The sequence below is a fragment of the Parus major genome, chromosome Z, assembly GCF_001522545.3.
Source record: "Parus major isolate Abel chromosome Z, Parus_major1.1, whole genome shotgun sequence".
In the NCBI taxonomy this organism is placed as follows: domain Eukaryota; kingdom Metazoa; phylum Chordata; class Aves; order Passeriformes; family Paridae; genus Parus; species Parus major.
In genome coordinates this window covers 2,587,449-2,600,115 of record NC_031799.1, presented here as the reverse complement: position 1 = coordinate 2,600,115, position 12,667 = coordinate 2,587,449, and the positions used below count along the sequence as shown (strand labels likewise).

General features: G+C 43.7%; 1 protein-coding gene across 2 annotated transcripts in view; it reads left to right on the top strand.

The window, feature by feature from the left end:
* The window catches only part of SETBP1 (SET binding protein 1), a 252,909-nt gene that overhangs the window by 168,285 nt on the left and 71,957 nt on the right, over positions 1-12,667 (top strand). For both annotated transcript variants that reach the window (XM_015614926.2, XM_015614924.2), the window contains one exon: positions 775-4,270. In XM_015614926.2, coding sequence (XP_015470412.1) covers positions 775-4,270 — 3,496 coding nt within the window. The remainder of the gene's footprint in view (positions 1-774; positions 4,271-12,667) is intronic.

The window sequence follows — 12,667 nt, the reverse complement described above, 5'->3', positions numbered from 1 at the left end:
GAGAAATACAGTAGAGTTTCTTCTGCTCTGTAAGAGTCTTCAGCATAATTCTGCCCTTGCTGTAACCTCTGCGGCTTGAAGAGCTCCTGTCAGAGTAGAAATCATGTTGAAAATATCTCTCACCAACATTGCAAATAGCAGAGTTTTAAAATGGAAAGGGAGTAATGCAAATCTTGAACCTGCCAAGCGTGCCTCACACACTTGACGCTATGCATATGATTTTAAGCACTAAGTATGCGGGGATGGCTTCCATGTGGAAATTCAAGTAAATCTTTGCAAAATCTGCCTTCATAGGGAAGTGAACCCATGGGTTTTCCTCTTGTTTGTTACAACTTCCAAGATAATTTTTCAGTTTTTGTGTTTACAATAATGACTTTAATTGCTGCTGTTGAGCCTCAAGTTCTGTGAGCGATTATTTGTCAGGAAAAAAAGGCATTCTCACCAGGAGGCTGAGTTTCACCATTCATCCACTGAAAGGGAATATTTCACTTGTGTTTTAAATTAAAAATCAATAGAATATGTTCCCTTAGCAATTTTACATTTATAGAAATATTTCCACTGCTTTTAGAGTAAGGAAACCAAACAAAACTTGTTTACTGTGCATGAAATCTAAATGCAAATTTGGCTCAAGTATAGGAAGATTTTATAAAGGTTCCTAACTCTTACAAAGGCATTGTTGTTATTCACTGCATAAATAAAGAGCTGCAACCAGTGGTTATGAATGAACTGCTAAACTAACTTTTTGTTCCTTGTTTATTTTCTGCTCCCTCCCAGGTTTATGACAGGCCACAAAAACATTCTGCTCTGCACTATGATCCAGGCCTCCAACAAGACTTCACCAGTGACACCTTAAAATCAAAGCACCAGCAAAAAAGTAGCAACCAGCACCACATTGACTGGTCAGCGAGCTCCGACACTGGACCCGCTTCTCAGAGTTGCTTCATCAACGCAGAGCCCAGTAGAGAAGCAATTAGTGCCACCAAGGTCTCTGCTCTGGAGCCAGGAGTTTCCTACAGCAAATCCCAGGCCAAGAAGTCCTGCAGCAGCAGCAGCAGCAGCAACAGCAGCAGCAGCAGCAGCACGTGGGGGCAGCTGTCGGTCAGCAGTAAAGAGCTGGCGATTTGCAGCGCAGTTCCATCACCCAACAACATCAGCACGGCTGCCCAGCCGAGCAGTGCCTCTGAGTGCAATGGGCTTCTGCCTCTTGGAGACCAGGAGGGAGGTGTGCAGCTGGAGGCCCCCGATCAGCCCGCTGGAAGTTCGAAGAAGAAGTCCAGCAAAAAGGACTTGATAAGCCAAACCATCCAAACCACAGACATCGAGTGGGTAAAGAGCGCTCAGAAAGCATTTGACAGCAAATCCCATGACAGCATGGAAGGGAAAAAGGAGTCTTATTCAATGGACAGCATGTTGGATACATCACCCTCAAAGCAGAATCCCATTTCTGCCAGCACTTGTGAAAGTGACACCAATCACGTACGAATTACTATCCCAATAAAGTCTCCGACAACAGATGCATCTGGCCACAAAAGGAAAAAGAGGCAATCCATTAAATCCTCCATAGAGAAAACTATCCAGGAGAAAAGCCTGCCTTCTGTGCTTGCTTTGAGCAGTGAAATGGCGAACAGGACCAGCTCTCAACCAGAGGGGAGTAAAAAAGATCTTCGAGCCACAAAGCCAGGGAAAGTGATTGAAAATGAGTCCCCCTTAGTAGCTATTGACAGTGGTGTGTTCACGGACAAAGCATCCCCCAACAGTGCCGCCCGAGTCAGAAAACCTCTACCTGTGACATCCACTCTCCTTCCCACCAATCTTTCCACAGCTGGCAAATTACCTGATGTCCAGCACCCCAAACATGCAGCTAAGCGTCGGTGGACCTGCAGCAAACCTAAATCTATTCTTCGGGAGACCTCCCTGACAACATCTGAGAAGCTGATGGTGGAGCCTCCTTCAGCCTATCCCATCACACCATCCAGCCCTCTGTATACCAATACAGACAGTCTTACTGTGATCACACCTGTCAAGAAAAAAAGAGGACGACCAAAGAAACAGCCTCTGCTCACTGTTGAAACCATTCATGAGGGGACTTCCACCAGCCCAGTGAGTCCAATCAATCGTGAATTTCCAGGAACAAAGAAAAGGAAGAGGAGAAGGAATCTGGCCAAGTTTGCCCAGATGGTTCCAGGAGAGGACAAGTCCATGAGTGAGCTCAAATTTCACAAAAAAGTCGGGAAACTTGGGGTCTTGGATAAGAAGACCATCAAGACCATTAATAAAATGAAAACCCTCAAGAGGAAGAACATTCTCAATCAGATCTTGTCCTCCTGCTCCAGCAGCATTGCTCTAAAGGCAAAGGTCCAGCCACCATCTAGTGCTGGGCCAACCACCATTGATGCCAGACTAGGGAAGCAGATCAATGTCAGCAAGAGGGGGACTATCTACATTGGTAAAAAAAGGGGCAGAAAGCCAAGGGCAGAGCTGCAGCCTCAGCCAGAAGAACCTAAGACAGCCATCAAGCACTCAAGGCCTGTTTCCAGCCAGCCAGAAAACCCAGCAGTGCCTTCCAACTTGCAGTCACTTGTGGCATCGTCACCAGCAGCTATTCATCCGCTTTCTACACAATTAGTGGGGATCAACGGCAACCTCAGCCCTGCAAGCACTGAAACTAATTTTTCAGAGTTAAAAACTATGCCAAATCTTCAACCTATCAGTGCTCTTCCTACAAAAACCCAGAAAGGAATGCACAGTGGAACTTGGAAGCTGTCTCCGCCCAGGCTAATGGCTAATTCACCTTCTCACCTCTGTGAAATAGGTTCTCTGAAAGAAGTCACGCTGTCGCCAGTGAGCGAGTCTCACAGCGAGGAAACCATACCGAGCGACAGTGGGATAGGTACAGACAACAACAGCACCTCTGACCAAGCCGAGAAAAGCTCAGAATCCCGCCGGAGATACTCCTTTGATTTCTGCACCCTGGACAATCCAGAGGCTATCCCATCTGACACCAGCACAAAGAACAGGCATGGTCACCGGCAGAAGCATCTCATTGTGGATAACTTTCTTTCTCATGAAAGTATTAAAAAGCCAAAGCACAAGAGGAAAAGGAAAAGCCTGCAGAACAGAGATGACCTCCAGTTTCTGGCAGACCTTGAGGAACTCATCAATAAGTTTCAAGTGTTCAGGATTTCTCATAGAAGTTATACATTTTATCATGAAAACCCATATCCCAGCATCTTCAGGATTAATTTTGATCATTACTACCCTGTGCCATATATCCAGTATGACCCATTGCTCTATCTTCGCAGGACCTCTGATATGAAGTCTAAGAAGAAGCGTGGTAGACCTGCCAAAACCAATGACACCATGACAAAGGTGCCTTTTTTACAAGGGTTCGGTTACCCTATTCCCAGTGGGAGTTACTATGCACCCTATGGAATGCCTTACACATCAATGCCTATGATGAATCTTGGTTACTACGGTCAGTATCCAGCTCCTTTGTACCTGTCTCACACGCTTGGAGCGGCTTCCCCATTTATGAGACCTACCGTGCCCCCACCCCAATTCCATGCAAGCTCTCATATGAAGATGTCCACCACTGCCAAACACAAAGCAAAACACGGAGTGCACCTACAAACCCCTGTGGGAATGGGCCTTGGAGACATGCAGTCCTCATTGGCTCCTCCGAAGGTTGGAGGAACAAGCCTTTCAAGTGGCCGACTTCACAAAAGGAAACACAAACATAAGCACAAGCATAAGGATGAGCGGATTTTGGGGACTCATGAAGATCTGAGTGGTCTCTTTGCTAGCAAGTCCACTGGCTTCTCCAGCCACGCCATCAACGAGAGGCTGAGTGGCTCAGACAAAGACCTATCCTTGCTCAATGAGAAGAGCAAGCACAAGGAGAAGCAGAAGCACCAGCATTGTGAAACCGGGCACAAAGGCTCAAAGAGTAATTTTGAAGTGGATACGCTGTCTACGCTATCACTTTCTGATGCCCAGCAGTGGTCACAGAGTAAAGATAAAAGTGACTCAAGCAGTGATCCCATTGACTCTTGCACAAAGAGATACTCTGGTAATACTGAGAGTAATGGAAGGTCAGAGTCCCTGGACATGTTTGGTGAAATAAATTCCTCAAGTGAGAAGCGGGACAATGATGCGAGTGGGAATAAAAGAAGAAGCTTTGAAGGCTTTGGAACTTACAGGGAAAAGGACATTCAGCCCTTCAAGACAAACAGGAAGGACAGAAGTACTTTTGATTCTTCAGCCTCTTCAGGTAAGCTTTGTTTTATTCTATTTTACTTTTACTATTTACTGCAATTAAATTTCAATGCTGAACAAAGAGGGACTCATCGTTTACAGCAAATACACTTATGAGTTAATAACTTCTCTTTTGCAAAATAACTTTTGCAACTGAATGTCATTCTTCATCCAATCTCCATCTTAGAGGAGATCAACAAGAAAGTTGGCCACATCTTAAGCCCAAAGTTTTAAAAGCCTTTGAGCTGTTACACAGCACTTTTATAAATGTTTATCCATCCTTCACTTATCTCCCATGACTTGTTGCTAAATTTTTTTAGGACTTCTTCCTAAAATCTGACCACTGCATTCTGCAACAGCAGCAATTTTAATACCTGTTGGCAAGGTGGTCATCCCTCTAATCAGTGTCTAACATCACAGACCAAAGTCACTGTCTAGCCTCTGGGAGAAGAGCAAGAGTCTCTGCTCTGGCTCATAAAGTTACCAAAACCCGTTTGCTGATGACCAGACGGGTGGGAAGGTGTGAAGCTGTGTCCCTATCCCATTAATGTGTTCTACTGCTGATCCAGAGGCATCCACAGAGCCATGTTGATGGCTGGGCTGAATATTTGGAGATCCTGGGTACAGTCCTAATGTAAATCTGTCAGTTCCAGTCCACAGGTGTCATGTAAAATAATTGTCCTGAGCATCAAGTGGCTATGGGAGGGGACAAGGGTCATGGAAACAAACCCTTGCCAAGACTCTGAAGAGTTTTAGGTCTCATGACTTGGAAATATAAGCTGGGTAGATGAAGAGGGAGGAAGCTCCTTTCGGCTGCTAAGGACATCTGTTCCTCTCCTGAAGAGTGAGGAAAAAGGGAATCAGAATCTTGCCTGAGAGACTGAATTGTATTTTACAATAGGGAGTTGCTTTTGTGATGACACAGGCAGGTGTTTTGGTGCATTATAAATTAATTTCACTTGGGAGCCAGCCCAGTACTTCTACACCATCAGATATTTATCACAAAGCAGATTTCACACTTAGCTCTGGAAAGGGTGAGCTTTGCTGAACCAAACAGTGGTAGATGAGATCCCGATGTACTAAAAAAGAGCTTCAAAGAAAAACAGCTGATAGCCTTCAAAATTAAAAGAAAATTAACTGAGAACACAGGAGTGGAGAATCTGTATAACTTGCCAATGCAAGGCTCTAAAGTTTTTACTGACTTGTAACTGATCGAGTTCCAAAGACTGCTCATGCTTAAGCCACCTAAACATTTCCAATTCCTTCACAGAAACCAGTAATGAAAAGCAGTCTGAAATGACAGATTACCCTATGAAAATATTCCCATTCATGATATCATATTATATTAGACCAGTTGTGACATCAAAAAGTGATACATCCAAAAATATAGGAAAAGAGACTGAAACAAGTCTCTGAACATCAGACTTGTAATATGCCTGAAAAGGAACAAAGGTGTTATCCACCAGGTACTGCAGTGGCTATTTCATTAAGGAAGTTGTGTCCTGGCACATAGGATCTAAAGGATTCAAAGTGTTCAACAAGTTTATTTTTTTTATTTTTTTTTAATGGAAGTTCACAGTTTTCACGGTTTGATAACAGCCTTTACATTTGTAGCCTTTTTGCTCTTTGAACAGAAAATGTTTGCTAAATCTGTAATTTTCAATATATTTCACTAAGGTATAAGAAACTGTCAAGATTCCCAACAGTTGAACTCAAATTAGTTTCCAAAGTAGGGGCATGATCCCTGCCAGGCTGACTTGAAGATGGAATTAGTAAAGAAAAAGTGGATTTCATGTTATTTTCTTTCAGTTTATTCCCCATGATGATAAAAGTATAAGATGGAGGGCTAGAACTTGCCATGTGAGTGCCATTAGATTTCCAGTTTAAACTTTTGAAACTATATCTTGTTTAAACTGAAATCATTATTTTTATTTATTTTCGCTCTTCATGATTATAGCCACACAGCATTCCCTATGACCTAATCCATCAACTCTCAGATTAAAAATTTATTTCTTCATTGTCATGCAATTATTTAGATGGAAAAATCATCAGCAGTTAGGTAAGCTGAGCCAGATAACCAGAGCCATACCTTGCACTACAAGGAAAAATACTAAAACTAAACAGCTCTGCCAAGAAAGGCCTGGAGCCAAGACTGCTCATTAAAGCCTAGGAACATCTGTCTGCTTATGACTGCCTAAGATCTCAGTGCAGCTTTTTTTCCTCTCTGCCTTTGACCTTCACTGGGATTCCCAGCAGAGGTCTGCACTTGAGTCTAGCCATAACTATTTAACCAGTTCCCACAGAGGGAAGATTACTCTCTTCCATGATAACCTTCACCTTCTTCTTCCTAGCACACCTTGCATTTCCCTGAGGAGTTTAAACAGGGATTGACTAATCAGAAAAATGAAAGGTAAAGAAAAAAAAAAACCCAGAAAAAAAAACCCCTGCTGTGTGGACATACATGTCTGGAGGCAACATCCATGGTCTGATTGCTCTTTCCTCTCGGTATTTGTCATTTTTCACAAGTTAAAAATAATATATAATAGAGATAAATATATTCTGATGAAAGCTGAAATTAGGTTTATATCACAATTTCAGTGTTATCTCTACTGTATTGGCATTTTGGTGTGCTCAGTACTGCCATTTGCCACTTCATTGCATTCTTCTGGAGATAAAATATGTAGCAAAACCTACCCACACTCAGTGGGTATATCTGTGATGAAAACATGAGAGAACCATTTATTATTCTTTGGTGATTTAGGCACTGCAATTTGTTTCAGTGTGGTGTGCAGCCACAGGAACCATAGTATTGTTGTTAATTTATGTTTTCCTCTGTGCTGTGGGAGCACTTAGCCATTTCTGAGATGTTTGGTGTTCCTTGGTGATAGGTAGTGCTCCTGCTTATGGTGGAAAACCAACCTGTTGTGCAATCTTGAAGCCTAGGTATGATTTTACTATCTAGAAATATATGGACCATAAAGGGAAGAGTTGTCTTTCTTACCTTTTGGAGAAGTTGGTTGCAGTCCTGGGGCAAGAAGAGTGCCTGGCACAGGTTGCCAGAGAAATTATGGATGCCCCATTCCTGAAATTGTTCATTGCCTGGGTTGAGTTTTGAGTACGTGGGCTAGTGGAAGGTGTCCCAGCTCACCCCAGGAGATTTGGAAATAGATGACCTTTAAAGGTGCCTTCCAACCAAATTATTCCATGATTCTGTGATTTGATGTAGAAATCTGTGCCTGAAGAGAACAGACCCATGGAGGGAGTGTCACCAGTTATTTTGGCACAACAAAAGGCCATTTCTAGTCCTGCACCAACCTGGACTATCACTGGACATTCTTTATTGGAGACCTTGTGAGCTTTGTGTCAATGCACATCTTTTAGGACCACTTTGGGTTAAATGTGGAGTGTTTGTGCATATGGCTAATTTCCCACTGGCCTGTCTCTTTCCACATCATTTTTCTGGAGAAGCTGGTGTTCCTTCCATAATGAGAAGTTAATAACTCTTTCCACCCACTCCTCATGACCTGTTGCAGCCTGATGCCTGTTTCTGAAATCATCTTTACTAAATTTCTTGTGCTCATCTAACCCTCCTGCATTTACAGAGACTAATTAATCAAAACTAATTTAACTAATTTAACAGGCCTATTCAGCTGAAGCCTATTCCAGTGGCATTAGCCAGGCCTACAGGCAAGAGTATGGCAGAAAGAATTTCAGATCCTGCCTTGCCTCAGACACTTGGGCACATCCTAGACTGAGCTGTCAGGCTGTGTGCACCAAGCATTGGCTCAGCTGACTCCTTCCTCCCCACAGTCAGAGGAACACCTGAACACACTTGCAGAGCAGCCTTGGAGTCCCTCTGGCTGTGTGACCTGAGGCACTGTGCACAGCTGTACGGCTGAGCCTTTCATCTGCCTTCCAGGAGTTACTAAAGCCCCAGGTTGGGGACCCAGGGAGACGTCACAGATTGGTGCTGCAGCTGGGCTGGGGAGACTGAGAGTAGAGTTGTTTTAAAGAGGCCCTCGTGGCAAACTCCACATCTCCTTGTGTCTGCCTGTTTCATGATGCTGGAGAAGAGACTTCCACTGCTGATGAGCAGTCTCAATGCCATAGCTTGTGCCACAGGAAAAAAAAAAAAAAGCAAGATTGTTTGCCTCTTACATTTTCCTTAGGTGGAATAATGAGGAAAAGCACATTTAACCTTATAAGATGCATAGATGAGATGGCAATTTTCATGTGCAACCTGTCAGAGTATGTGCTAGTTACAGTCTCTGAAGGCCAGCTGGAGGTGAAGCAGAGGTTGAGAGTTGCTATGTGCAGGGCTACATTTCTGCTTTCCTTTGTAGTGACACTAATCAAGGTCTGTGCTACCTTACTGTCACACTATTTCTGCCTCCTGGGTTTTTTTTTTTAACAATGATTATATGAACAAAGATTGCCTTGCTTGCGTGTTGGATATCATGGCTCAAAGATCAGCTAGGAAGTACATTGGTTTTATCAGATACAGCACAGACACCACACATAGTGTATTTACAGGAATATAAAGTTAATCATATGCAGCTATTAGGAAAGCAGTAATCATCAGCCTCTGTATGCTGGATAGCTAGCATGACAAACATGCTTTATAAATTAATAATTTAACTTACCTACAAGCCTCCCAGGCCTTCACCCCTCAATGTCCAGCAGTGCTACAAGCTGAATTTCTTCAGACTTGAATTTCTGACTCGACCTTTCCTCCCCACTTGTTTTGTACAATGCTGGTTTTACTCTTGAAGGAATCGGTATCAGCTTTAGCCCTGATCAGTCACAGTTTTACACTGAGAAGGGATCAGTGTCTCAGTAGTGGATAAGCATATCTGTTCTGAATGTATGTGGCAGATGTAGGTAAATAGTATCAGCCAATTGCCTTATTAATTAAACTTTGCTGATTTTTCATATAATAATACTTTCCAGAAATTTATGATTTATTATTTTGCATAGGTCTGGAATCACAATGTTGGTTCATTATTCTTCAGTGAGTACAGTATTTCAGTCACAGGAGGACCACACAGTTTGACCCATTGTTTTGGGTCCCTTATGGCAAGAAGGGTGTTGAGGTGCTGGAGTATGTCCAGAGAAAGACAACAGACGTGGAGAAGTGTCTGGAGCACAAGTCTGATCAGGAGCGGCTGAGGGAGCTGGGAAAGGGGCTCAGCCTGGAGAAAAGGAGGCTCAGGGGGCCCTTGTGGCTCTGCACAACTCCCTGCCAGGAGGGGACAGCCGGGGGGATCGTTCTCCTCTCAAGTAACAAAAAACAGGAAAAGAAGAAATAGCCTCAAGTTGCTCAAGAGGATGTTTAGATTAGATATTAGGGAAGACTTCTTCACTGAAAATGTTATTAAGAATTGGACCAGGCTGCCCAGTGAAGTGGTGGAGTCATTGTCCCTGGAAGTATTCAAAAACATGTAAAAGTGGTAATTCAGTGATGGTCCTTGTCAGTGCTGGGGGAATGATTTGGTGATCTTAGGGGCCTTCTCCAGCTTTAATGCTTCTGTGTTTCTATGAACATCATATGTGATGAACGTTGTCTCATCTGACCAGCTTAAAAACATAAAATGAATGCTTCTTTCTGGCTGGGTGTTGCATATATACTTGTGGACGAATCTTTGCACACTGAAACAAGAGACAAGAAGTGAATATTGGGTGATGCATGGAGTTGAATAGATACCCAGCAAAACACATAAATAAAGCACCTGGCTTTCTTCAATAGCAAAGACCTGACTCAAGAGGACCTGTGTTTTTTATGGCACTGTGTGGATAAATTCAGAGACAGACTGGTGTATGGTCTAGGATTTGTGGGCCTATTTTCAATATCTTAGTTTTCTCATGTAACTGCAGAAAAATCGTCCTAATTGCAGTGAGCTTCGGTGTTTGAGTGGGTAAAGGGGATAAAAGCAGTTTTCTGGCACACAGTGAGCTCTGATACTCACCAATGTCCAGTGAATGCAGCGTTAGACCCATGGCAGTGCTTGAACTGGGTGGGAGAAGAGCCAGGTAAGAACTTCACTGAGGACGTATGGGCTATTACTCACCCTCCCTTTCCCCAGCTCTGCCACTGCTGGGGCTTCCTTGGTCACCCCAGGCTCTTACAGCAGCTTTCCAGCAGCTGCAAAGGTTTTCCAAGCCCCAGTTTTAGTAGGGGTTTGTTCCCTCCCACTGTGTCCCGTGGTGTGGGACAAGCACTGTACAGCTACAGGGTGAGTGTTTGTGCCATCTGGCCCATAAAAGTTACCATCAGAGCTTAAAAAAAAACATTATTTGTAAATACAGTTACACTCATCAGAACAGCTGTTTAGGACCCTGAATGTTTAGGAAACCAAACAAACCAAATAAACCCAAACTACTTCCAAAAGCATTATCTGGCCCCTTTAGAATAAACGTCCTTCTTGTTTTCCACTGAATTTTCTATCAGTCCCGTGGAGAGGACACCAAGCCAACATGACTGTTGCCCTTTCTGCCCATGGTGCATCCTAAAGGGACACACTGCTGATGGGGAAAGTGAAGCAAAGCTTTCCTTGAAAGTGTTTTGACAAGGGCAATTTAAATACAGTGAGTTTTCTCATTGTTGTTGTTGTTTTAAGGCTACCTCTTGATTTAATGTGTTGATTCCAATGTCTGCACTGACCAAGGAGAGAAGAAGCAGGAGGGAGTGGGAAAGGAAGCAGGACTATTTATCACCCAACCTAACTTTTATTTCCTCCCCTAATGATTGTATGTTTATTGCACTGCCTGAGGCTCAGTACAAAGTCTTTTAGACCAGCGACGAATTAATCAAATTAAATTCTGTGACCCTTTTGTTTTTTGGGACTGTTACAAGCCTCCCAGCACCCTGCCTAATTTCTGCTTCTTACTTTGCTCTCTGTCCAACAGCCAAGCAGCTCTTCCATCACAACTTGGCGTCTCCAAGCTATTTATCTTCGCTCTCTCTGGCCAATGCCAGAACGTCTTGTTTGAAGTTTTTATTCAGACCACTGCTAGTTTATGAAGTTGTGCAGATTCCACGTTGGGTGTGCAGCTGCTTCACGTCAGACACAATTGGCCTCTGCTGGGCTCTTGGCTTTAAAAGGCGATAAAGAATCACGGCCAGATTCCCATCTCGGCCCGGCATAAATCAAGAGTCTCCCCATTGAAATTAGCGAGGTTGACTTCAGGAGTGAAGTATCTGCCGAGGAAAAAGGATGGTGTGGGCCTGGAAAGTTCCTTCCATGGCTTCAGTGGCACACTGGAGCAGGACACTGGGTGTGCCAGGGTCATTCTGTCTGTGTTCCAGGTGCTGAAAACAGCCTTGATTCAACATTTATGATATTTTCTTAGCTTAGAAGGAGTGGGTCTGTTACACTTTGATGGTGCCAGCCTTGCTATGTGTGTGAGTGTCAGTTTAAGAAGAGTTAGAGGGAAGAGTGTTTGCTTTAGCTCTGGGCTGTACACAATACTCTTTCTTGGCTCTGGTAACGCAGGTGCAAGGCAAGAGGTTTGTTTGGATGCTTGGAGGAGATAGAGCAATGGCTGCACCTTCACTACAAACCTGGTGATCATTTGACTCAAAGCTGGGCATAGGAAAATCTGAATTTAGGGCATCTGTCAGTGAGAGGGATCCTGATGTACTCAGAGCAACCTGCATCCTGTTCTTTTGCATCCTGCAAAAGTGAGAGCTGGGGTCTGACCTCCAGAGCATAATCTGAGGCTGCTCCTCCATTCCCACTGCCTTCCAGGAGTTTTATATTCATGTCTCACAGCAAGAGAAAATTTAAAAGCCTCAGCCTGCCTGATTGCAATAATGATGTTGAATAACAAAAGGAAAAAGAATATCCTGTTTTAAGGTCTCCACAAAAAGGAAGTCAGAATAATTCCCTTGTAGATCATAGGCTGAAGGGAGTGGTGGGAAAGGAAAGCTTTGACCATCCATGGAGGAGTCTTTACACAACCTCAACGACTCGAAAAGACCCAAGGACTCATAATAAGAATTTTTAGTGATTTGTCATTGAAAACATGCACCTGGACATAGATCCCCATAGGCTTTTGCAGCTGCACTGAGTCTGGCCGAGCTTTCTCATGGCGCAGCCTTCAAGAGGCTTCAGGACTGTGTGCAATGCAGAGTTAACTGTCAAGCAAGGGCACGACTGCATGGCTCGAAGGGATTTGCTAATGAGCTATCAAGCTGTGGGTCACTGGTTGAAATTTAATTGTAAGAACAGTGACAGAAAATCAAATCAAAGTGCTGACGTCAGAGTGATGCTGGAGCAGCGGTGAAAGCGTTGCTGGTGCCTTATGCAGCACATAGAGGCAGCTTAAATAAACTGGCAGAAAACCGTGAGGAGGTTTTGGGGATCCCAACTGCAAAATACAGCTCAGCCAATTTGTGTTACACCTGTCAGTA